The following is a 26,409-nucleotide window of genomic DNA, read 5'->3' as shown; positions in this document are numbered from 1 at the left end:
CAAACTCCAAGACAATGCTACAAGATTCCTTGACAGACAGATGATTTATGCTTTTCGCCACCTGGTACGCCAAGAGTAGAAACCGTTCTGCTAAAAATTTGCGAATGATAAATTGGGTGTACTTGAACTAAAGTAAAGAAATAAAAGGATATGAAGGGGAGACTCGAAATGAGTGACGAAAAAGCTGTGACCATGGATAAAGAAACAAGCTAAAAGATAATCAATACTGTTGAAATGGATGTTATGGATGGATGTTTCTGAGAGAAGCCTTACTTGGAATACAGACTCGGATATTATTCATCCTAATCAGACAGGTTTTTCTGCATGGACGATACATTAGAGATAATATAAGAGGAGTATGGGAAACAATAGAACACCGAGAATTCTGGGAAACCAGGCCTGGTATTCATAGCCAACTTTGAAAAGTATGACAGGAACTTATATATAAATGCCTGGAATACTTCAATTTTGGAGAATCTCTGTTACACAATGGGCTAAAGTTATGGTAAATAATTGCAACTTCTCAGAAAGCATTAAAACAATGGTTTTCCACGATCAGCATGTCTATTTATTATGGCCTTAAACATTAGCTGTTCAAATAAGATCCAACAATAATATCAAAGGTCTAGAAATCTAGAGCTTAAAAACAAGGTGTTAACAATTCATGATTGTTCATATTTTCTTTTAAATCCACAATTTGGATCGCTCCACAGCCTCTATACATTTTCTAACCTCTGGATTACAACCAAATTATGATAAATATTACGTATTGATCACTAATAAAAACAACTTGTAGTTTACCAATAAAATGGTCCGACGGTGAAGTGACAAACTCGCTATTCACATCCCGAAAGAAAGAAATTCTCACAATAAAACATTATATAAAGTTGCCTTTGCTAAGATCTTGCTACCGTGGAAAGGAAAATAGCTGTCAATTAGTGGAATTGTTTTTCCCTGATTAACTCTTTAGTCATATCCCAGTTTACCCATTTGCTAATGGCCTTGCCTACACCTATCAACTTGTTTTTTTTTTTAGGTTATATGAGCAAAAAAGTCAATTTTATTTAGAATTGCAAGCCAGACAATTTAAAAACGGGCTTATTTATATAATGAATATGAATTCAGAGAGCAGAGATTATATTTTTAAAAAAGCATTATACTCTTACTACAGGCTTAGGTCATATGAAAGTTATACTTAAATCCAAACTGGTTCTAGCAGATAAGAATGTCTCACCCCATGTTCAAGAATGGCCCAGGGTCCCTGCTCATCTGCGTGAACATGCTTAAGGCATGCTGCAAGGAGGCATGAGAACTGCAAATGTGGCCACGGCAATAAATTGAATGTCCGTACTGTGAGACGCCTAAGACAGCGCTACAGGGAGACAGGACAGACAGCTGATCGTTCTCGCAGAGGCAGACCACGTGTAACAACACCTGCACAGGATCTGTATAGCCGAACATCACAACTCCAGGACAGGTACAGGATGGCATTAACAGCCCGAGTTACACCAGGAATGCACAATCCTTCCATCAGTGCTCAGACTGTCCGCAATAAGCTGAGAAGTGCTGGACTGAGGGTTGTAGGCCTGTTGTAAGGCAGGTCCTCACCAGACATCACCGGCAATAACATTGCCTATGGGCACAAACCCACCGTCACTGTACCAGACTGGACTGGCAAAAGTGCTCTTCACTGACAAGTCACGGTTCTGTCTCAACCGGGGTGATGGTTGGATTCGCGTTTATCGTCGAAGGAATGAGCATTACACCGAGGCCAATACTCTGGAGCAGGAGCAATTTGGAGGTGGAGGGTCCGTCATGATCTGGGGCAGTGCGTCACAGTATCATCGGACTGAGCTTGTCATTGCAGGCAATCTCAACACTGTGCATAACAGGGAAGACATCCTCCTCACTCAAGTGGTACCCTTCCTGCAGGCTCATTCTGACACGACCCTCCAGCATGACAATGCCACCATACTGCTCTTTCTGTGTGTGATTTCCTGCAAGACAGGAATGTCAGTGTTCTGCCATGGCGGGCGAAGAGCCCGGATCTCAATCAGGTCTGGGACCTGTTGGATCAGAGGGTGAGGGCTAGGGCCATTCCACCCAGAAATGTCTGGGAACTTGCAGGTGAGTGGGGTAACATCTCACAGCAAGAACTGGCACATCTGGTACAGTCCATGAGGTGGAGATGCACTGCAGTACTTAAAATGCAGCTCGTGGCCACACCAGATACTGACATACTTTTGAACTGCTTAGACCTACTGCAGGTTAGCTAGGAACGTAACTTTCATGATCAAACCAATAATTACCAAAAACAGGATTATTTTAAAACAGCCCGCGACATGGTTTGTGAAGTTATATAAAATGCGTGCGAAATCCCACTGGGGAAAAAAATAGTGTTGATAATAAGGGTCCTTTATTTTTACAGTTTGAGCTATAGACAAGCCGTTATCTTTGCTGTAAAGCTGCAAGCATGCCTGTCACACTGCTGTACTCTATTTGTCCTCCCTGGCACTCCAAGGCCGCGTGACAGCGTACTTGCAAAGCCTACTAAAACTGGCCTGTACTCTTGGTAATGTCAGAGAAGAAATTACACAATGCATCAACTTTGCTCGCTCTGCACGCTGCTCTAATGTATCAAATACACAAATGTAACAGAAGACTCAATGACTGCATCCCCTCTCACCATCCCGGCTAAATTAGAGTTGAAAAACTGATTGAGGAACAGATGTGCAGGAAGAGAGGATGGGGAGAAGCAGGTGAGTGATGGCTGGAAGAGGATGCTGGACTCCCACACGTGATATGATATGCGTGTGTAAGTGAAGTGGATATTACTGGACCGGCGCATACAAGACTTGTGGCTTTTTCTTAAAATGTAACTGCATATATAAACAAAACTGACTTTATTAACATTTTATAACAGGTGTTCTTTGGATTGGTAGGGCTGGAAAATGTTGGTGGTATCATAACGTTTTGGTACAATACTTTAGTCACTAAAACTGTAGAATAGGGTGAAGGCAGTTGTGTGTCCTGTGGGCTCACCATGCTGTGCTGGGTGTAGGAGGTGCTGCTGGAGGTGGTTTGAGACAGCGGCTGCTTGGAGTTGCTGAACACAAGTGACTGAGGGAGGGAGGGGGGCTGGCTGGCCTCTATGGGGCCTGGGGCCTCAGAGGACGGGGAAGTCTTCCCCAGCAGCACTGCCAGATCAATCCTGCAGGGGACAGAGGTCAGAGTTAGTAATTAGCCTTGTCCGAGCCAGAACAGCCCATAGAGCAGGAGCCCATCTCCTGCTTCTGTAGCGTGAGGCAGCTTTATGTACAAGTACAACCCCTAGACAGGACACTAGCCTATCACAGGGTCTGAGAAATGGATGTTGTTCTGAGTCACGTTAGCTAATTGATTGGAAATGTGATAGTACGTTTTGGGGTGGATGAAACATAATACAGAGCTGAAAATCGTAGTCAACACCAGAAGTGCTTGAATTACAAATTTGAATGTTCTACACTCAGTAAAGGTGAAAAAACATTGGATATTTGACTAGACTGCAGAGTTTGGTGATGTTGAAGACAAGTGTTTTACATGGACATGAGTCAGGATACACAACGCATAGCTTTCAGTGAGTGGAAAAGTGGTTGCATGTATATGGGTCTTCCTATAAACTAAGGTACCAGTGAGGGTTTCTTACGCGGGACAACTTGTTACATTACATCATTGATAATAATCTGCCGATTTTTTTTATGTGATTGCATTAAGATTTAAGGGGGAACGTCGCTATATTCAATACAATTCACGAGTCGATTTAAAACCTGTTTAACGCTTTATCATGGTGGTGTCTTGACAGAGCTGTTCAAATTGTGACAACAAAAACACTTCTGTCATTGCATTTATGGCAATCTAAGTTGTCGTTATAATACAAACTGAACATGAAACATGATCCCATGTTTCATAAGGTGAAATAAAAGATCCCTGAAATGTCTATGTTTACAACCCTGTTTGTGAGTATTTCTCCTTTGCCAAGATATTCCATCCACCTGACAGGTGTGGCATATATTAAACAGCATAATTATGACACAGGCGCAACTTGTGCTGGGGACAATAAAAGGCCACTAAAATGTGCAGTTTTGTCACAACAATGCTACAGATGTCTAAACTATTGAGGGAGTGTGCAATTGGCATGCTGACTACAGGATTGTCCCAGAGCTGTTGCCAGAATATTGAATGTTAATTTCTCTAACAAACTTTTTATCATTTTAGATTTAGCAGTATGTCCCACCGGCCTCACAACCGCAGAGCACGTGTACGGCGTCGTGTGGGCGAGCGGTTTGCTGATGTCAACGTTGTGAACCGAGTGCCCTATGGTGGCAGTGGGATTATGGTATGGGCAGGCATAAGCCAAACAACGAACACAACTGCATTTTATCTACGGCAATTTGAATGCACAGAGATACCGTGACAAGCTCCTGAGGCCCATTGTCTAAGTTCTTCCATGGCCTGCATACTCATACATATCACCCATTGAGCATGTTTGGGTTACTCTGGATCGACATGTATGACAGCGTGTTCCAGTTCCTGCCAATATCCAGCAACCTCACATAGCCATTGAAAAGGAGTGGGACAACATTCAACAGCCTGATCAACCCTGCGAAAGAGATGTGGCACACTGCATGAAGCAAATGGTGGTCACACTAGATAGCGACTGATACTTTTCTTATCCAAACATATTTTTTTAAAGCTATCTGTGACTAACAGACGCATATCAGTGTTCCCAGTCATGTGAAATCCAGAGATTAGGGCCTAACGCATTTATTTAAATCGACTGATTTCTTGTGAATGGCTGTGGGTGTGTGCATTACGCGTCAGGCCCACCCACCTCTGTCCTGCAGTGATGGTGACATTCTCCTGGGGGAGTGGCATGGAGACCACACTGGAGGCTGTGAAGATCTTGGTCTCTGACAGCTAGAAGAGAAAGAGAGAGCAAGATGAGCGATTTATTTTATATATACATACATACATATTTATTTCAAAGAAAACAGAAAAATCAAATAGACAAACTCTCGTATCTGTTAGGTGTGTGACCTATTCCGATAAGGTTAACTAGTGGAGCACAAATACCAATAGAAATAGAACCTAGGCCTAGATTTCTGTTCATCTTCCCTTGACATTTATACTTACTTTCACACACACCAGCTTGCTGAGCAGGCCTTAGGAGAGCCAGCAACTTGTGTAAGGTGCGAGTAGTTAAAGTCTTCCACAAGATATTTTATATTCATTTACAGACCATTTCACATTTTATTTAGAGTGTATAGACGGACTGTAGAGGTCCGGACCAACAAATTTGCTTTCTGATTGTAGAGAAAAATGAGCGGGTGCGAGACTTAGAAAAAAAATGCCCATCTGACGCTATCGGGAATTTATCAGCCTCCAGATGTGGTCTTAGCAAATTGTCTGACCTGCTGTATAATTATGCTCAATCTGAATTACTGATCGTGATTTTAAATCTAGATTGGTTATTGCTAGTATCGGATGGGCTGAAAGATATTTGTACTGAGCTAAATCTAACTCGGCTAAACCCTGAAAAATCCTCTTAGATATTATTCTAACAAAATCTCAATTTTACAGACAATTGGATATTTGCCAATGAGATTAGTGACCATTGTCCCATTGCACATATAAGATACTTTTTATGCAGTTTTTTATGTCTGAGCTGGGGTTAAGTGACTGAGGGATTGTCAGCTAGCATCGACTCAGATCATGCCCATAATTGTTTTATTTCCCTGTTTAACTCTGTTGCAGATAAACATGTCAAAAAAACAACAACTAAGGGTTAAAGATGGATGTAATCCTAGGTTAACACATGAATTGTGATAACATCCTTTTGTTCACCAGACCTAGAATACCTCAAATGCCGACCGTATTACCTCCCAAGAGAATTCGCTTCGGTTATATTTAAAGCCGTGTATATTCCCCCTCAAACCAAAGGCCCCAACCAAATTGTTGGTACTCAGGGCACCATTGGGAATGAGACCCTGGTCTCAATTAGGCTACAAGGCACTAAATGCTGAAAAAAATGTGGCAAAGTGTTAGGGACAAATTCAATACAACACATTACGGAGTACCACTCTCCATATTTTCAAGCATAGTGGTAGCTGCATCATGTTATGGGTATGCATGTGATCATTAAGGACTGGGGTGTTTTTCCAGGATAAAAAAAAAAAAAATGGAATGGCGCTAAGCACATGCAAAATCCTACAGGAAATCCTGGTTCAGTCTGCTTGCCACCAGGCACTGGGGAGATTAATTCACTACTCAGTAGGTCAAGAACCTCAACACAAGGCTACATCTACACTGGAGTTGCTTACCAAGACAGTGAATGTTCCGGAGTGGCTGAGATACAGTTTGGACTTAAATCTACGCCAAGACCTGAACATGGTTGTCTAGCAATGATCAACAACCAATTTGACAAAGCTTGAAGAATTTTTAAAATATATTTTTTTAAATGGGCAAATGTTGCACAATCCTGCTGTGGAAAGCTCTTAGTTACCCAGAAAGACTCAGCTGTAATTGCTACCAAAGGAGTTCTACCAAGTATTGACTCAGGGGGATGAATACTTGTGAGATATTTCTGTATTTCCTTTTCAGGCGGTAACAAAAAGACTGAAATAAGTCTAGGTGTATGAATTCTTTGAGGGTGCTATATGCAGAAACAATGTGATTTGTCATTATTTTTTCATTCAAAAGATGAGATCTGTCAGAATACATCAATAAGTCATACATCAAATAGGCACACCACCAAATCAATGAATAGGCATAGTAAAAATGTACTCACGTCCTCATTCCAGTCCTCAGTACCCCACTCTTCCGTCGCACTCCTCCAGGCACCTATAGGAATGTAGAGGAAAAACATACTGAGTAATAGGTTTCAACCCAACCAGGCATCAAACAAAAAAAAAGGAGTGAGGTTCAATCTTACAAGGGGCAGAGTCAAACTTGGGTTGGTAATTTGTTCCCTCTCCTCCTGCAGAGTACTCAATCCCTACAAAAAGCAGAAGTGAAAGGTGAGACATGTAAGTTTACAGAGGGGTATACTGCGTACCGGGTTTGAGGCGTTAGCGAGTTGACCAAAGTTTAACTCGGGATAACCTGGACCATGAAAATAGCTCACCTTTAAGCAAAGTACATTTCTATGGCAATGAATCCTTCAGAACTAACCTGCTCCAGGGCAGACTAACTTCATTTATTTAGAATGAAGCGTGAGCTGCGAGTTAAGCAATGAAATCAGATTCCCTCCACTTGTTAAGAATTTGTCATCATCCCCTTCATTTGAGAAAGACATATTCAATATTTTATTACCCAAATGTAAAAAAAAAAAAATAGCGTTAAAATAGTGTACCGGTACACATATTCGTACCAAACAGTTTGATAAGGGGACTTTGGTTCAGCCTGTGAACCCAAATTAACACATAAAAAAGATATACCCCCTTTATAAGTCACAAGTGCGCAATTGACACTTGAGACAGTGTCATGGTGCGTTCGTAACCAAGTGGAAATTTACCACATATGACATGAGAAAGATCCACTTGAACAGCCCTCAAACTGATAATTACTAGAGGGAAACTAGGCTATCATCCACTTCTCCCACATGGTGACCTCTGAAGTCACCTAAGGAAATGGCCTCCAGAAGAGAAGTTTTGGCAGTTAATACAACAAAATATTTATAACAATCTATTAATGTGTTTTAACTAATTTGTTTACACATATAGCTGTACTTTTAGTTTATCGTTGACGCCAAATGGTTTCTCAACGAGTTCAAATCATATGAATGCATTCAACTTGTATTTACGACTTTACAACCATTTTGAAAGCTGAACATTGTGAATGGCCTGTACATTTTCCCGCTGTACCAAAACGTGACCCTAAAACCGCATTTCACACAGAACCGTTACACCCCTATTAAAATACCTATCACATTACACATTTAGTAATAATAGAACACACTTGAAACTTCACAGTAAAACTTGACTTAAATGATTTCATCGATAGGAGTGGGGAAAAGGTGCTTCTGCATTGATAAGTACACCAAAGACTATGAACGAAAAGTCATAAAATAAAGATGACACTTCTAAAAGCCTATATCACACCATAGCCAGAATGGTCTCAATTAAGAGTTTGGAGTTCAACTAGCCACATGCACACCCATTACAAGCCTGCTAGAGTTAGCAGTCTGAGCTGGAATGTTAAGCTAACTTCCACCTAACCCTTTGGTAGGCCAGCTGGGTTTTCCACCATCTTGCCTACACCTATCTTTCTGGACTAGGCACTAGCTTGGTTTCTTAATGGTTCCTTCCTTTGGCTCTAGATAAACTAGATGGACTTTCAATCATCTTGCAGAGATATATGAAGGGTCTAGGCTGGGTGATTTTGGACTGGGGCTGAGCAGTAGCTGGGCTCCTTACTGGGTCCTTCCTCTGGCTCCAGGTTTCCCGTGTTGTTCCAGGTGCTTCCCCCGCTGTAGCTCTCCTCTGTCTGGGTCGGCTCAGCGTAGTCCGCCGGGTTGAACGTTCTACAAAAGAGAAGAAGCCGTGGTTTTGAGCACAACCCCTTCCTATGAGTCTACCAACTGGAATGAGATATACTGTAAAGGAGGAAGTAAGCAGCGAGATCGAGGAAGTGATTGAGGTGATCTGATGTGTAGGAGTTAGACAACATTCATCTGAGAAATCTCAGGATGACAGATTCAAAAATACTGGAGGACAACCAAGGAATGGGAAAATAATCCAGGCAGTGCCTTATTTTTCCTCAACTCTTTCTCTGGCACTGCGCGGTGGCAAAAAACATAACGTCTTTCAACGCATCATTTCACAGTAACTATTCTCTTGCTTCTTTCAGGCTCAGGCACACAAGTTGTACAGTGCAGTACAACCTAGTGCAGTACAGTAGACGGACTTCAGTCATTTTCAGGATCTGACTGGAATTCAGACTATTCATGTTTGACTAGCTCCCGGTGAGAACCAACGATAGCAGGGGTGCTGTAGATTGGCAGGGAGGGACTTTTGATTGAACCACTGGTCACGCCCATTTAACAGAATTGAAATACTGTATCCCTGACATAGAACTATTAGAATAAGCTACTACTGTAGATTGTATTTTAGTTTAGCATGTGTAAATTCCCCAGTGTAGAGATGTACAGATTCAATTCTGATACTGCTACAGTGCTATTTGGGTTATTAATTGGATTCGTCCTGCCCTTCTTGATTTATTGCATCCTCCCTACACATTGATATTTGACTGCATTGTTAAGATAAGCATTTCAACGCACCGCTATAACACCTGCCAAACTGTGTAAGCGACCAATAAACATTCATGTGATTTCTTATGGGGCTTGGGTGAACAGGTTTACCCTCGATGTTCAATAGACAGCTGTCATTTAACCCCATATCGTGTTACCAGGGTGCACGACATTGGTTTCATCTGCCCTGATACCCTGTGTGTCTAGCTCCATCCTTCCCTCTCTCGTGGCATTTGGCAGAATGATCCCCCCAACAGATAGCAAGATTGACACACTGACACACCAGTGGCGGTGCACTCACCTCTCATCTCCTGAAAAATCATATCTGGGCCCCTTATCAATCTGGCTTTAGAGGAAAAACAACAGCAACGATTACAAGCAGCACAACGGGGACAGATGGGGATGCAGTGTGTGGTTTTAGACTTCATTATTTTACAGAGGAATGTAGGGAAATCACATGCATGGACAAGTCACTACACTCACACTTTTGCAACACACATCTGTCAACACTGCATTGTTGGGGCAGTGTCACTTTCTATAGGTGTAGTTGGTAGACTAAAAAAGGGGAAAACATGGCTGCCAAACAAACACTCAAACTGAAGACTGTGTTCCATAAGTAACAATAATTGCATTATGATCAGGAGAGGAAGCACAGTTAAAACCAACAGAACACACTCATGCAAACACAGGCGCCCAAAGGCCACAAGAGCAGCAGCGGAAGCAACACATCCTAAGAGGGACATGTTGGGGACAACGCAACACAAACTGCCTGGCTGTCAGTCTATGTAAGCCTATGGCGCTGGCTCACTCACGCTCCAGGTTAGTCACCATCAGAACAAGCCAAACTTGCGCACACATACACGCCGGCTGACTGGAGCCGTTCTGCCACAGCCAACGCATTGGCCCTCTCCTCTAACGTATCCCCCCTATACACTGTAGAATAACATTAAAAGATAATTTCAACTTGTTAAAATGAAAGCACTGATGCAGTTGAAGTAGCCATTAAAACACAATTTTCGCATTTTATGATCAGTTAATCTTATGTTCCACAATCCAGGTGATTCAGACATTAAAAAAAAATCACCATTAATTATGTCAAAGGGATGAAATGAACATGCAGGTTCATCTTTGAGGAAGCGTTTTAACCTGCTGCACCCCTAGGAAAGAGCCCACACTAGCAGCGCCCACTCACCTAAACCCCACAAAGCCTGGTCTTTGACAACCCTAGAAATAGTAGTCATCTCACTGGAGCTTAAATGCTAGCCCTGACACCTAGGAGGAATTATATAGCCAACTAAGTGTTAATTATAATTAAATACAAAGTGACATACAAGATAGAAATATGTCTAATGTAGAAGGAATTTGATACTACTCATTATCAAAGCCTGTATAAAGGACCGTTTACAATCTCGTCACTGTGAGCCTCGTCAAAACAATCAAAAATATATTGTATATAAACATCTAGGGTGCTCAATGACCAGGATTGGGTACGAGGCAATGCATACACAGACAGACAATACAAACACACAAACCGGTGCTCCATTCAACCCAAAAGGGAAAGACAAGGAACAAGAACACCATGTCAGAGACACCGAGAGCAGAACCCTATGTGCAACAGTCTCAATGCCCACCTGTTGAGTTACATGTATGGTGTGGGGTCTACCAATATCGGATTTGAATGCAAATCCCATATTCACAGACAAGTGTACAGAGGTGGTCATATTGAGTTACATAAGGGTTTATGTACAGCCCATCTCAACTGGATTTGGCCGATGTATATTCTTAAAATGGGCCAGGTCCTGCTCTCTGGTGACCATGGCAAAAGGGAACAGACATTTTTCTCTGTGAGCAGCACAGGTGTTCACTTACCCCATGCCCTGCGCAGAAAACCGTCCCCCTCGCCTGCCTCGCTCCCGTTCTCCCCCTAGAGGGACAGACAAGTTACACCATTGACCCAAAAATACTACAGAAAATAGAATGCATTGTCCCTTGAGGAACATTTGCCCTCTTGAATGCACATTAAAATGGTATTGAGCGCGCTACAGAGAACGCATGGCTCTATAATGCAACCATTCAGCCGCATTTTGCGACCCTTTGACTTGGCTGAGTGTAAAACATTTAATTTGTCTAATTGGTGCAAGCTTCACATTGAGTGCATATAGGACTCAAGTTTACTGTTAGATTGGTAATACATGGCTATTAGCAGTAGGTATTATATTTAGTGTTAGCAATCTAACATGTGTTTTGAGTTTCTACTTCCTCAGGTAGTTGAATTAGCCCATGTGATATTAGTACACAGAGCCAACAAGAAAAAGTGACCATTTTAGAGCTCTATTTTGACAGTAACCACCTAATTGTCAACCCAACATTTATGACAATCACTAGAATAGGGTGTACATCAAAATATCTTGAATCATGCATTCCTGACAAAATCATGGACTGGTGGCACCAACTGAAAAGGTTAGTAGCACCAGGGTAAAAGGTTCATCCGGAGCACTGGAATGCTATGACATCTGACACACTAGGAGGGGGCATTAGCCTTAGTTTGTGTTGGGAACTTGTATCAGGAGTCCAACCAACAGCTCTTGCCAATGATCGAGGGACTTACCTCTTCCTCTGCCCCTCACCCTGTGGCCTCGCTCTGTGCCCCTGCCTGCTATCCCAGCAGCCTTTCCTCCATCCAGACCATTCTCCTGTACACGGACTGAGAGGAGATGGCGAGCGCATTAGAGGTAGGGAGGAAAAACAGACGTGTGTGTGTGTGTGTGTGTGTGTGTGTGGAGTCAGAAATTACGTTAGACATGTCTGTTAAGTCGCTACAACGGCAATTTTTCTTCCAGAAATCTAAGGAGAGAATGTTGGTAGCACACACTGTCCCCTCCATAACAAGGGCAGGAGCTACAAAGAGCCTATTTGTATGCCAGTGTCACATCCCACGACCCTAAAGCAAAAGGCATGTGCTTTCTACTCACACTCTCGTCCCCTACTAGCCCCTCTACCCCTGCGTGGGGCTCCACCTCGACGACGTGCCACGTCCCTCTCTGCTCCCCTCTCCCGGTTCTCCTTTCCTTCCTCGCCGGTCTCAGCATGGCCAGGCTCCTTCTGACCAGACACTCCTTTCTTCTTCCCCACCATCTCCCAAGAGTCCTGAGGAGAGGTGAGGTGACAGGGTTCAGTTTGATTATATTAGGGGAGAATCTTAACTTCCACTTAAAGTGGAATTTTCACTTTGGTATGCATTCATGTCAGTGGGAGACTAAGCGGAAGTTAGGATTCTCCCTGTAATGAGCTGGATGGGTAACTTGGTTTACTCCCTCCCTTTGCCAACAACTAAGCCCGGACACAAAGGCCAAACTCACAGTATCTGGGCTACCTTCCAGCAACACGTTGATGGCTCTGTTGACATCCCCGTTGCAGTCATGCAATGCAATCATAGACTCATCCTGGTCCTTGCCTGTGATGTCAATCAGCTGGACAGGGAAATGGATAAGAAACTTTGAGTATATTGCAACGTAGCCCTTTACCCTCATAAGTGTTGAAAACAGGATATTTGGGCACTAATAAGCACTTGAAATTGGAACACAGTGGCTGTAAAGTAACATGATATATAATGTCAGCTCAGTCTCTGCGCTTTATAGCACTGCATGGGTTGAGACTGACCCTTTTTAACACCTCCCACACACAAAACAAGTAGTTGCAAACATCCCTCCCACTAAAATGGACAACTATTGTACATTTGGCTGCCTGAGTAGCACAGCGGTCCAAGGCACAGCAGTGCTTGAAGCGTCACTACAGAGTCGGGTCTCCCCCATGAGGCGATGTACAATTGGCCCAGCATCGTCCGGGTTAGGGGAGGGTTTGGCTGGCCGGCCAGCATGTTCTTGTCCCATCGCACTCCAGCGACTCCTTGTGGTGGGCTGGGTGCATGCAAGCTGACACGTCGCCAGTTGTATAGTGTTTCCTCCGACACATTGGTGCGGCTGGCTTCTGGGTTAAGCGAACATAGTGTAACAAAGCAGTGTGGCTTGGCAGGGTCGTGTTTCAGAGAATGCATGGCTCTCGACCTTCACCTCTCCTGAATCCGTACGGGAGCTGCAGCGATGGCACAAGACTAATTACCAATAGGAAATCACAAAATTGGGGGTACATTTGAGACGACTACGTATTTTGAAAGATGAGATGTTGAGGATTATAATAAAAATGTGACTGATGTCATACAAGCAAGTCAAACACCTGTGAAAGCCTAAAACCCAAAGACTATTGTATAACTTAGTAAGTCATGCTGGCAATAGAACAACCCTTCAAATGATGCCCACCTGAACCAGATAGATGTTTTTTTTAAATGGGCCATTTTTGGATTGTGTAAATAGTGTTGGCTGGGATGTAGGGTTGTCCCCCAAACAAAACTACAAGTGCATGCTCTAGTTTCAATGGCACAGCTAGGAGAGCTAAACATTTTTATATTTAGTCATAAGTGTTTTGTAATTACTTAGGAGAGGTGTATGGCCAACTTGAGACAGCAGTTAGTTCAAACCATTGCAATTGTAACCATCAAACCATTGCAATTGTATTTGTCTTACGTTGCACTTAACCCACATTCTCCAGGAATAACCGTATGTTTCTGAACGTATCCAGAGTATATTACGATGTTATTAACAAATTATATTTGGAATAAGTCTTGTCGGGTGAACCTGTTGTGTCCAACTTGTCTAATACATTCCCCATAATCTCCAAACTGTTATTTTAATTTTTACCATGCTTATGTATTCAGACCACTACTTCTCCCACATTTTGCTAGGTTACAGAATTATTCTAAAATGGATTTAATCGTCGTCATCCCCTTCAATCTACACACAATACCACAAAGCAGAAACAGGTTCACGAATATTTGCAAATTTATCTAAAAAAAATTAAATAACATTTACATAAGCATTCAGACCCTTTACCCTGTACTTTGTTGAAGCACCTTTGGCAGCGATTACAGTCTAGAGTCTTCTTGGGTATGACGCTACAAGCGTGGCACACCTGTATTTCGTGAGTTTCTCCCATTCTTCTCTACAGAGCTGAGGGTCTGAATACATCTCAAAAAACCCGTTTTCACTTTGTCAATATGGGGTAGTGTGTGTAGACTGAAGACATTCTGTATTTAATTAATTTTAGAATAAGCCTGTAACAACAAATGTGAAAAGTCAAGTGGTCAGAATACTTCCAGAATGGAATGTATGCTTTTCATATTTATTCAGTGAGAAACGTTTCAATTTAGCCCTAGCCAATTCCCACAAGTGTAAAGGGTTATGGAATATTTTTGACAATTCTACTTTAAGCTCTAGCTACCAGACCAGAGAAAGTGTCAAGAGAGGCTAAGACACTTCTAGATCTCTGTGAATTTACATTAATGTAACGGTTCTCCCTTCAGGCAGCAAAAAGGGTCTTAAAGGGCACTGGGATGCCATGTTCGCTCTCACCTGCTTAACTTTTTCTTCAAAATCAGCATCATTGTGGTCCGAAATCATCTGCGCGAGTCGGATCTGCTCAGCAGTGGCCTGTGTAGAGAAGGGTGGAACAACTTCTGAGTGACCACAAATAGCCTTTAAAAAAAAAAAAGTGTCTGTCGTCTCTATTATTTTTTTAAAATTTAACTAGGCAAGTCAGTCAAGAACAAATTATTATTTACAATGACAGCCTACCAGGGAACAGCGGGTTAACTGCCTTGTTCAGGGGCAGAAAGACAGATTTTTACCTTGTCAGCACGGAGACTCGATCAAGCAACAAGTACTTTTTTTAACACTTGTTTTCCTAATGACAATCAAATCAGCATTGAAAAAAAAGGCAAGTATACGTTTGTTCCACCTGAGCAAGTCTGACCACAAGTCAGAGACCACTATGATGACATACCAAATGGGGTTGAAGGATCGCGGTAAAAGAGCAGGAATAAGCTGTCTTCCAATGGTGCGACTGCTGTCGGCATGCAAAGATTATTCAACTTAAATAAACGCTTGGAGTTAAGGATGACAGCAGTGTAGTCCACGGTGATACGGAAATCACTTATTGATATCTACATAGCGCATTGATGTGAATCACACTGCTGCACTCTCCTTCAGCTATTTGCACCTTACGGATTGTGGTCGTTGTGGATGGCTGTTTACAAATCTAATTGTGTATTTCAACCCAATAATGGAGTTTAAGCTGCCTATCAATCATTGTTTTTGAAACCAGTGGACAGCCAGTGAAAAGTGCACTCTTGCAACAGCTGCGTAGTGAGAATCTGAGCCTATGGAATTAAAGTGAGGCCTTTATTGTTGAATCTAATTCATGGTGATGTGAAAAATCCTTCGGCCTAACGGACACATGCTCAAACTTTCACACTATTGATAGACAAAGGGGCAATCTGTAGTTAATACATCAATTTTTGGACTTAAAACACACTACCATTCTAAAGTAGACACTGCATTTACAGTAAACGCTGAATGTTGATTCAATCAGAATTGGCAAATCTAACGATTCAGCGTCATAAAATTCCACAGGTGGGTGATTCAGACAACATAAAATTGTCCAGAACTCAAGTGCCTTCCACTAGCGCTGAACAGCTGACTACTCACTTGCAGCCGGCTACTTTTTTCACTTAAATTAACTAGGCGATAATTTTCAATGCACTAATCAGAAAAGTCTGCAGAGCCCTCTCCTGCTAGAATGAACGATATGCATCTTCTAGTGATCTACTGATATGACAGGTGCCGCCCTGTCAGTCACAAAGAGAGCGATGACAGGGAAGCCATGCTGGTTTGACAGTCTGCCGTCTGTCCTGCCTCCCGGTACCCGTGGCTGGTTGTAGTCTAATTTCTTTACACAGAGGTGGGGGAGAGCATGATGCTTCATCTGCAAGTAAAATGTCAAGGCTTTACAGTGCAACAATTGTACTTACATATGTACCTAAAAATAGATGTGCGAACTGAAAAAATTGCAGGTTATGATTTGTAGCTACATTACATGACCAAAGGTATGTGGACACCTGCTCATTCCAAAATCATGGGCATTAATATAGAGTTGGTCCTCCCTATGCTGCTATAACAGCCTGTACTCTTCTGGGAAGGCGTTCCACTAAATGTTGGATCATTGCTGCGGGGACTTGCTTCCATTCAGCCACAAGAGCATTAGTGAGATGAGGCACTGATGTTGGGCGATTAGTCATGGCTCATTAGGCATTCCAATTCATCCCAAAAGGTGTTCGATGAGGTTGAGGTCAGGGCTCTGTGCAGGCCAGTCAAGTTCTACACCAATCTCGACAAACCATTTCTGTATGGACCTCGCTTTGTGCACAGAGGCAATGTCATGCAGAAACAGGAAAGGGCCTTCCCCAAACTGCACAGAATTGTCTAGAATGTCATTGTATGCTTTAGCATTAATATTTCCCTTCACTGGGCCCAAACCATGAAACAGCCCCAAACATTTATTCCTCCTCCACCAAACGTTACAGTTGACACTATCCAGTCGGGCATCCACCAAACTCCGATTCATCCGTCAGACAGCCAGAGGGTGAAGCATAATTCATCACTCCAGAGAACACGTTTCCACTGATCCAGAGACCAATGGCGGCGAGCTTAACACCACTCCAGCCAACGCTTGGCATTGCGCATGGTGATTTTAGGCATGAGTGCGGCTGCTCATGAAAACCCACTTCATGAAGCTCCCGACGAACAGTTATCGTGTCAACGTTGCTTCCAGAGGCAGTTTGGAACTTAGTAGCGAGTGTTGCAACCAAGAACCGATTATTTTTTACGCGCTACATGCTTAAGCACTCATAGTTATGTGAGCTTGTGTGGCAGCCTACCAAGCTGCGGCTGAGCCTTGTTGCTCCTGACGTTTCCACTTCAAAATAACAGCACTTAGTTGAGTGGGGCTCTAGCAGGGCATACATTTGATAAACTCACTTGTTGGAAAGATACGTAATATGACGGTACCACATTGAAAGTCACAGTTCTTCCATGTTGTCTATGAGGATTGCATGGCTGTGTGCTTGATTTTATACACCTGGCAGCAACAGGTGTGGCTGAAACAGAAGAATCGAAATTTTGAAGGGGTGTCCACATACTTTTGTAAATAGTGTAGCAACATGAGGAAAGGCGCCAATCCAACGCGGGAGAAGGCTCATTTGTTATAAAATAATATTACATTTATTAGTGTAGCGACATTTTTTTTTTTGACATAATAACCATATACAATTTAACTATCACATGCCTTCAAGTGATGGACTGTGCCATCCGTGGCCTCCGCAATGAATTAGTCCAGAGACAGGCGCGAATCAGACAGGTGCACCATGAAAAGAAAAATAAATTGCGACTGCTTGACTAAAGAGATTCAGTCGACCAATCGACTAAATAGTCATCTCTAGTATTTACATTGTTTTGTTGACACGGTCGGTTGATTTTTAATGTTAGTTTGAATCTGCTGCTTTAACTGATAGTGAAGAGACGCTGTCTACTACTAGTCAGATCCAAAATCTCACCACCACTTGACAACTTGAGTGGCACTGTTACTATGGTAACCTCCCGCCCTTAAAGTGGCAGGTATTTTAGTCAAGCGACTTGGGTAACAAATAGAGGAATATATCACATTACTTTCTACTAAAATATTTTTTGTTTTAGAAAAATTAAGCATGCATTTTTGTAAAAACAACCGTAAATAAATATCAAATAATATTTTGGCTGTTAAAATAAATACAATTGGAGTGGCTGGTAGATTTCGCCATCTACTTGCCACAGTGGCTGGTGGACCAAAAAGTTCATTTTAGGCCCTGGAAACAAAGAATCAGCGTTGGGTCTGTGTGTGTGGTAAGTAACATCCAGTGTGGGCAGAAGGGTCGAGGGCGAGGTACCAACCTGAGGTCTCTGCTTGTGCTGTGTCTGGCCTGTCTGCTGCTCCCAACTGCCGCAGGCTCGGTTTCCGCCCACAGACGTCATCATTTACAGTATATACAAATAACAGTATTTACAAAGGAATAACACCTGAGAAAGAGTTGGGAGAGAGGTTCAACGTCAAATTACCATTTGGAAAATCCAACCGACACTAAAACCATGCATTTTTGGTGGTTAGGTGAAACAAATTAGTAAGGTAGGGTTTGGGAACATCACCACGGATTTAAGTGCAAATTATTCACTAATTACAGAATGAATATTGTAAAGTACGACCAGGGTTAGTTAAAAAACTAGTTGGTAAGACTGCTTATGGCAGTTTTGCAGTTCCTGAGAATCAGTGGCTTAATTAACCTATAAATGAGTGTGGCCTGGTAACAATCTAGAAATAACCATTTTGATTTTCAATAGCAATTGTTAATGCGCATCTTTCACACGATGTTAGGGATCAAATGTACTACCTAGAAAAACAGTACCCCCCAAAAAACATGGAGTTTAACCCCAGAACTGGGAATAGAGCATAGATAGTGATATCGTAAAGGCCAAGGGCCCTGATCCCAGGAGCTTAAGTTAACATTAAAATGTTCTTAGGAGCATTGTTAAATATACTGGTTTCCCAAAACATAATTATTAACATTGTACTTAAATTGTAATCTAAAACGCCTGCCTCAGACCACTCGTAGAACAGCTAAGTGCATCAGATGCATTTTTGCCCTCCTGCGTCAATTACTTTAAAGACCAAGGTCTCTTTTACAAATTGCCCCTGTATACACACACATACAGTGCATTTCAAAAGTATTCAGACCCCTTCCTCCACATTGTTACATTACAGCCTTATTGTAAAATTATAATTTTTTAATTCTCATCTACACAATAGTCCATAATGACAAAGTGAAAACCGGTTAAGAAAAGTTTGCAAATGTATAAAAAACAAATGTTAAAAAATGTACATAAGACCCTTGCTATGAGACTCGAAATTGAGCTCAGGCGCATCCTGTTTACCGTAATTTCTGGACTATTAAGCGCACCTGAATATAAACCGCACCCACTGAATTATAAAAAAATATGTATTTTGTACATAAATAAGCCGCACATGTCTATAAGCCGCAGGTGCCTACCGGTACATTGAAACAAATTAACTTTACACAGCCTTTACTACCGTAATCAGAATAATGGGAAGTTTGAGTGCGCTCGATTTACGTCACATTATGTGACGGTGCTCAGTTTTTTTGAAAGCAGAAAAAAAATCCATAAATTAGCCGCGTCATTGTATAAACCACGAGGTTCAAAGCCTGGGAATAAAGTACCGGTTTATAGTCCGGAAATTACGGTACATTGATTATCCTTGAGATGTTTCTACAACTTGGAGTCCACCTGTGGTAAATTCAACTGATTGGACATGATTTGGAAAGGCACACACCTGTCTGTATAAGGTCCCACAAATGACAGTACATTTCAGAGCAAAACCAAGCCACGAGGTCAAAATAATTGTCCGTAGAGCTCTGAGAGTAGTGTTGAGGCACAAATCTGGGTAAGGTACCAAATCTCTGCTGCAATGTCTGCAGTCCCCAACACAGTGGCCTCCATTTTTAAATGGAAGAAGTTTGGAACTACCAAGGCTCTCTCTGGCCACCCAGGTGAAGATTAGTTTTTTTATTTCAGCAGGTAGGCCAGTTGAGAACAAGTTCATTTACGACTGCGACCTGGCCAAGAAGGCTAAGCAGTGCGACACAAACAGCAGAGTTACACATGGAATAAACACACGTACAGTCAATAACAATAGAAAGTCTATATACAGTGTGAGCAAACAGAGTAAGTTGTTAAGGCAATAAATAGGCCATAGTAGCAAAGTAATTACAATTTAGCAAATTAGCAATGGAGTGATAGATGTGCAAGTAGAACTACTGGTGTGCAAGAGAGCAAAAAAGTATATAAATACAATGGGGATGAGGTAGGTAGCTGGATGGGCTATTTACAGATGGGCTGTGTACAGCTGCAGCGATCGGTAAGCTGCTCAGATAGCTGATGCTTAAAGTTAGTGAGGGTGATACAAGTCTCCAACTTCAGCGATTTCTGCAAATTGTTCCAGTCATTGGCAGCAGAGAAATGGAAGGAAAGGCAGCCAAAGGAGGTGTTGGCTTTGGGGATGACCAGTGAGATATACCTGCTGGAGCGCATGCCTAGGGTGAGTGCTATGACCAGTGAGCTGAGACAAGGCGGAGCTATACCTAGCAAAGACTTAAATGACCTGGAGCCAGTGGGTCTGGCAACGAATATGTAGCGAGGGCCAGCTGACGAGAGCATACAAGTTGCAGTGGTGGGTGGTATATGGGGCTTTGATGACAAAACGGATGGCGCTGTGATCGACTGCATCCAATTTGCTGAGTAGTGTTGGAGGCTATTTTGTAAATAACAACGCCGAAGTCGAGGATCGTTAGGATGGTCAGTTTTACGAGGGTATGCTTGGCAGCGTGAGTGAAGATGGCTGTGTTGCAAAATAGGAAACTGATTCACAATTTAATTTTTGAGATGCTTAATATGAGTCTGGAGGGAGAGTTCACTCTAACCAGACACCTAGGTATTTGTAGTTGTCCACATATTCTAATTCAGAACCGTCCAGAGTAGTGATGGTGGGTGGGTGCGGGTAGCGATGGGTTGAAGAGCATGCATTTAGTTTTTTACTGCCGTTTAAAAGCAGTTGGAGACCACGGAAGGAGTGTTGTATGGCATTGAAGCTCGTTTGGAGGTTGGTTAACAGTGTCCAAAGAAGGGCCAGATGTATACAGAATGGTGTCGTCTGCGTAGAGGTGGATCAGGGAATCACCCGCAGCAAGAGCGACATCGTTGATATATACAGAGAAAAGAGTCAGCCCAAGAATTAAACCCTGTGGTACCCCCATAGAGACTGCCAGAGGTCCGGACAACAGGCCCTCTGATTTGACATACTGAACTCTGAGAAGTAGTTGGTGAACCAGTCATTTGAGAAACCAAGGCTGTTGAGTCTGCCGATAAGAATGTGGTGATTGACAGAGTCAAAAACCTTGGCCAGGTCGATGAAGAAGGCTGCACAGCAGAGAAGGTATGGTGGGATTCAAAATGGTCAGTGATCTGTTTGATAACTTGGCTTTCGAAGACTAGAAAGGCAGGGCAGGCTGAATATAAGTCTATAACAGTTTGGGTCTAGAGTGTCTCCCCCTTTGAAGAGGGAGATGACCGCGACAGCTTTCCAATCATTAGGGATCTCGGACAATACGAAAGAGAGGTTGAACAGACTGGTAATATGAGTTGCAACAATTGAAGTGGATAATTTAAAAAAAGAGAGGGTTCAGATTGTCTAGCCCAGCTGATTTATACAGGTCCAGGTTTTGCAGCTCTTTCATAACATCAGCTATCTGGATTTGGGTGAAGGAGAAGCTGGGGAGGCTTGGGCAAGTAGCTGCGGGGGGTGCGGAGCGGTTGGCCGGGGTAGTCAGGAGGAAAGCATGACCAGAGGTAGAGAAATGCTTCTTGAAATTCTCGATTATTGTAGTTTTATCAGTGGTGACAGTCTTTCCTAGCCTCAGTGCAGTGGGGAGCTGGGAGGAGGTGCTCTTATTATCCATGGACTTTAGTGTCCCAGAACTTTTTGGAGTTAAGGCTACAGGATGCAAATTTCTGTGAAAAAGCTAGCCTTAGCTTTCCTAACTGACTATGTGTATTGGTTCCTGACTTCCCTGGAAAGTGGTACATCTCAGGGACTATTCGATGCTAGTGTAGTCTGCCACAGGATGTTTTTGTGCTGGTCGAGGGCAGTCAGGTCTGGAATGAACCAAGGGCTATATCTGTTCTTAGTTCTACATTTTTGAAAGGGGCATGCTTATTTAAGATGGTGAGGAAATTACTTTTAATGAACGACCAGGCATCCTCTACTGACGGGATGGTCAATATTCTTCCAGCATACCCGGGCCAAGTCAATTACAAAGGCCTGCTCGCAGAATTGTTTTAGGGAGCGTTTGACAGTGATGAGGTGTGGTCATTTGACCACAGACCCTTAGCTGATGCAGGCAATGATCGCTGAGATCCAGATTGAAAACAGCAGAGGTGTATTTGGAGGGCAAGTTGGTCAGGATAATATCTATGATGGTGCCCATGTTTACAGATTTAGGGTTGTACCTGGTGGGTTCCTTGATAATTTGTGTGAGATTGAGGGCATCAAGCTTAGATTGTAGGACTGCCGGGGTGTTAACTTTTTATGGCTGCAGGGGCAGTATTGAGTAGCTTGGATGAAAAGGTGCCCATATCAAAACGACCTGCTCCTCAGTCATAGTTGCTAATATTCGCATATTATTATTATTATTATTAGTATTGGATAGAAAACACTGAAGTTTCAAAAACTGTTTGAATGATGTCTGTGAGTATAACAGAACTCAAAATCCACAGTTGAAATCAAAACAGGAAGTCAGAAATCTGAGCTTGTATGTATTCACCAGAGTCCCCAATGAAATCCCGCCGAGATATGAATGATGTTGCACTGCCTATGGGTTCCACTAGATGTCAACCATCAATAGAAAGTATAATGAGGCTTCTATGTTGTTGTGTGAGTGAATGAGAGCAGAATATATCAGCTGTCCATCAAGCAGCCATTTTGTGATCCCACTTTTTCCTCATGGTAGTCACTTGCCTTCCATTGCTCACGAAGACAAGAATACTCCGGTTGGAACTTTGAAGCTATATGTTAAAAACATCCTAATGATTGATTCTGTACTTAGTTTGAAATGTTTCTTCGACCGGTAATATCACTTTTTGAAGTTTGTCCGATATAACGCTGACCAGAATTAGCGTTTGGATATGTATACCAAACGCTCTAATAAAAGAAGGTATTTGGAGATAAATAAGACATTTTCGAACAAAAACATTTATTGTGGACCTGGGATTCCTGGAGTGCTTTCTGATGTAGATCAAAGGGAAAATGTATCATGTAATTTCTTGTTTAGACGCCATCTTTGCGGCTGTGGTGTTAAATTGAGCGCCGTCTCAGATTGCATGCATTTCTTTTTCCGTAAAGTTTTTTGAAACCTGACACAGCGGTCGCATTAAGGAGAGGTATATCTATAATTCCATGTGTATAACTATATTATCATCTACATTTATGATGAGTATTTCTGTTGAAACAATGTGGCTATGCAAAATCACTTGTTTTTGGAACTAGTGAATCTAAATAGCCAATGTATACTCAATTATTTTTATATAAATATGAACTTCATCAAACAAAACATGCATGTATTGTGTAACATGAAGTCCTATGACTGTCATCGGATGAAGATAATTCAAGGTTAGTGATTAATTTTCTTTATTTCTGGTTATGAAGGTTATATTTTGCTGGAAAATGGCTGTGCTTATTGTGGTTTGGTGGAGACCTAACAATCGTTTGTCGTGCTTTCGCTGAAAAGCCTATTTGAAATCGGACACTTTGGTGGGATTAACAAAGAAAATGTATTTAAAATGATATGACATGTATGTTTTAGGAATTGTAATTATGAGATTTCTGTGGTTTGAATTTTGGCGCCCTCTATTTTCACTGGTAGTTGTCATATTGATCCCGGTATCGGGATTGCAGCCATAACCGGTTAAGCATATCCCAGTTTAGGTCACCTAACAGTGCAAGCTCTGAAGATAGATGGGGGGGGGCAATCAATTCACATATGGTGTCCAGGGTACAAGCTGGGAGCTGAAGGGAGTCTATAACAGGTGGAGACTTATTTCTGGAGAGATTAATTTTTTAAATTAGAAGCTCGAACTGTTTGGGCATAGACTTGGAAAGTAGGACAGAACTTTGCAGGCTAACTCCTCCCCCTTTGGTAGTTCTATCTTGACGGCTAATGTTTTAGTTGGGGATGGGAATCTCAGAATATTTGGTGGCCTTCCCAAGCCAGGATTCAGACACGTCAAGGACATCACGGTTGGCGGAGTGTGCTAAAGTACTGAGTAACAAACTTAGGGAGGAGGCTTCTGATGTTAACATGCATGAAACCAAGGCTTTTACGGTTACAGAGGTCAACAAATGTGAGCGCCTGGGATCACACGGGGCCTGGGTTAACCTCCACATCAGCCGAGGAGGAGTATGATGAGGGTACAGCTAAAGACCATCAAAACTGGTCATCTTATGGGTTGGGGACAGAATAAAAGGAGCAGATTTCTGGGCATGGTAGGATAGTCAGGGCATAATGTACAGACAGGGGTATAGTAGGGTGCGGGTACAGTGGAGGTAAACCTAGGCATTGAGTGACGATAAGAGGTTGCATCTCTGGACACACTAGTTAACGCGCTGAGCAGGCAGGCTGGCAAGTATTATCCAGGCTAAAAGCAGCTGGTATCTGTGCTAAAGGTAAAGGCTGCTAGCAGTGGCTAACAATGACTAAATAGCTAGTAGATAATTAGATAATTAGCTTCTGATGGATGTTCTGGTTATAAGGTCTACAAATAGCAGATCCGTATCACATTGGGTGAGGCGGGATGCCGGAAGGTGTATTTCATTTTAAAAATGTTGAGATTGAAAATATATAGAAATGTATACAAAAAAAGACTAAATGTACACGTGAGACCGACAAACAACGTCTGCACTGCTACGCCATCTTTGAATCAACTGAGCAAATGGGAAGAAGAACTCTGGCCAGGGAGGTGAACAAGAACCCGAAGGTAACTGACAGAGCTCCAGAGTTCCTGTGTGGAGATGGGAGAATCTACCAGAAGGACAACCCATCTCTGCAGCACTCCACCAATCAGGCCTTTAAGGTAGAGTGTTCAGACAGAAGCCACTCAGTTAAAAGGCACATGACCGTCCTCTTGGAGTTTGCCCACGGGCACCTAAAGGACTCTTAGACCATGAGAAAACAAGATTCTCTGGTCTGATGAAACCAAGATTTTGCCGAAATGCCCAGCCTCGCGTCTGGAGGAAACCTAGCACCATCTCTACTGAGAAGCACGGTTGTGGAAGCATCATGCTGTGGGGATGTTTTTCAGCAGCAAGGACTGGGAGATTAGTCAGGATCAAGGGAAAGATGAAAGGAGCAAAGTACAGAGAGAACCTTGATGAAAACCAGTTCCAGAGCACTCAAGACCTCAAACGGAGGCAAAGGTTCACCTTCCAACAGGACAACAACCCTAAGCATACAGCAAAAACAACACAGGAGTGGCTTCGGGACAAGTCAATGACATTGAGTGGTCCAGCCAGAGCCCGGACTTAAACCCATCACGAGTGGCAGGAGTCTAAAAATAATTTTTGAAATCCATGTTATTCAATTATTGCACCCACTGCGCTCGCGAGCCTCTGCGTTGCCAAGGGCTAAAATAGAAGTCATTCCTATTTCTGATGCAGATCGCGCTGAACGTCCTGCCACTCCCATCTCCTCATTGGTTTATAGAAGCAGGTACCCACGTGGGTGATTGAAAGACGAACTTCGTTGCCGGTTGTTGTGGTAATACAATGAAAGTTTAGATGCGATCACCATATAAGTTCAAAGATGAAAAAGCCTGGAAGGAGGAGAGATGACTAGAAACAATTTGGTTGGCCGTTTTGTGTGGATTAATTGTTGGGGTAGAGGTCCTTGTGCATTTCAGGTAAAACAACAACTCAATGTTTATATCCCAGGAAAAATTAGCCAGCAACAGCAAACTAGCTAAATACGACAAATTAACGTTAGCTAGCAAGTGCAAAATTGCTAAATTGCCATACATGTTTAATGCTTTTCGACCTGTCCCAAAATTAATGTCATTGGTCCAGTTTGTTTTTATATTTTAACCTGCGTTTGGTATAGGGGGACAAAATACATTTATACACGACGGTGCAGCCAGTTTGGGTTCCGTGTAAGGCACTGCTAGAGGCGTCACTACAGACCCGGGTTTGATCCCAGGCTGTGCCGCAGCCGGCTGCGATCTGGAGAACCATGAGCAGGCGTCATCCGAGTAGGGGTGGGTTTGGCCAGCCGGGATGTCCTTGACCCCATCGCGCTCCAGCGACTCCTTTTGGCAGGCCAGGCGCATGCATGCTGACCTCAGTCGCCAGTTATACAGTTCATAATGCCATTTAATTTGTGGTTGTTAAGCCATACCTCGCCTTGTGTATCTATTTTAATTTGAGTTTTTGTAGAAATAGGCGGGGTTTCTGACTGTGGCTGTTGTAACGACCTATCCAAAGACATGGTTAACTAAGCTAACGTTACCTAAATTTAAACAATG

General features: G+C 42.6%; 1 protein-coding gene across 30 annotated transcripts in view; it reads right to left on the bottom strand.

Moving 5' to 3' along the window:
* LOC110519671 (ubiquitin-associated protein 2-like) overlaps positions 1-26,409 on the bottom strand; it is a 41,781-nt gene that overhangs the window by 14,114 nt on the left and 1,258 nt on the right. For 18 of the 30 annotated variants that reach the window (XM_090228279.1, XM_090228281.1, XM_090228292.1 and 15 more), the window contains exons 2-13: positions 18,163-18,288; positions 14,752-14,829; positions 12,646-12,756; positions 12,259-12,433; positions 11,895-11,990; positions 11,156-11,210; positions 9,588-9,632; positions 8,454-8,560; positions 6,971-7,033; positions 6,827-6,879; positions 4,871-4,956; positions 3,043-3,211 (exon numbers count right to left, since the gene is read on the bottom strand). In XM_090228279.1, coding sequence (XP_090084405.1) covers positions 3,043-3,211; positions 4,871-4,956; positions 6,827-6,879; positions 6,971-7,033; positions 8,454-8,560; positions 9,588-9,632; positions 11,156-11,210; positions 11,895-11,990; positions 12,259-12,433; positions 12,646-12,756; positions 14,752-14,829; positions 18,163-18,246 — 1,122 coding nt within the window. In that variant the 5' untranslated portion in view covers positions 18,247-18,288. The remainder of the gene's footprint in view (positions 1-3,042; positions 3,212-4,870; positions 4,957-6,826; positions 6,880-6,970; positions 7,034-8,453; positions 8,561-9,587; positions 9,633-11,155; positions 11,211-11,894; positions 11,991-12,258; positions 12,434-12,645; positions 12,757-14,751; positions 14,830-18,162; positions 18,289-26,409) is intronic. The other 12 variants (XM_090228286.1, XM_090228298.1, XM_090228300.1 and 9 more) reach the window with 1 other exon arrangement.

Source organism: Oncorhynchus mykiss, chromosome 30 (genome assembly GCF_057628025.1).
Source record: "Oncorhynchus mykiss isolate SJ-2025 chromosome 30, ASM5762802v1, whole genome shotgun sequence".
Taxonomy (NCBI): domain Eukaryota; kingdom Metazoa; phylum Chordata; class Actinopteri; order Salmoniformes; family Salmonidae; genus Oncorhynchus; species Oncorhynchus mykiss.
This window is presented reverse-complemented; position numbering and strand designations above follow the sequence as displayed.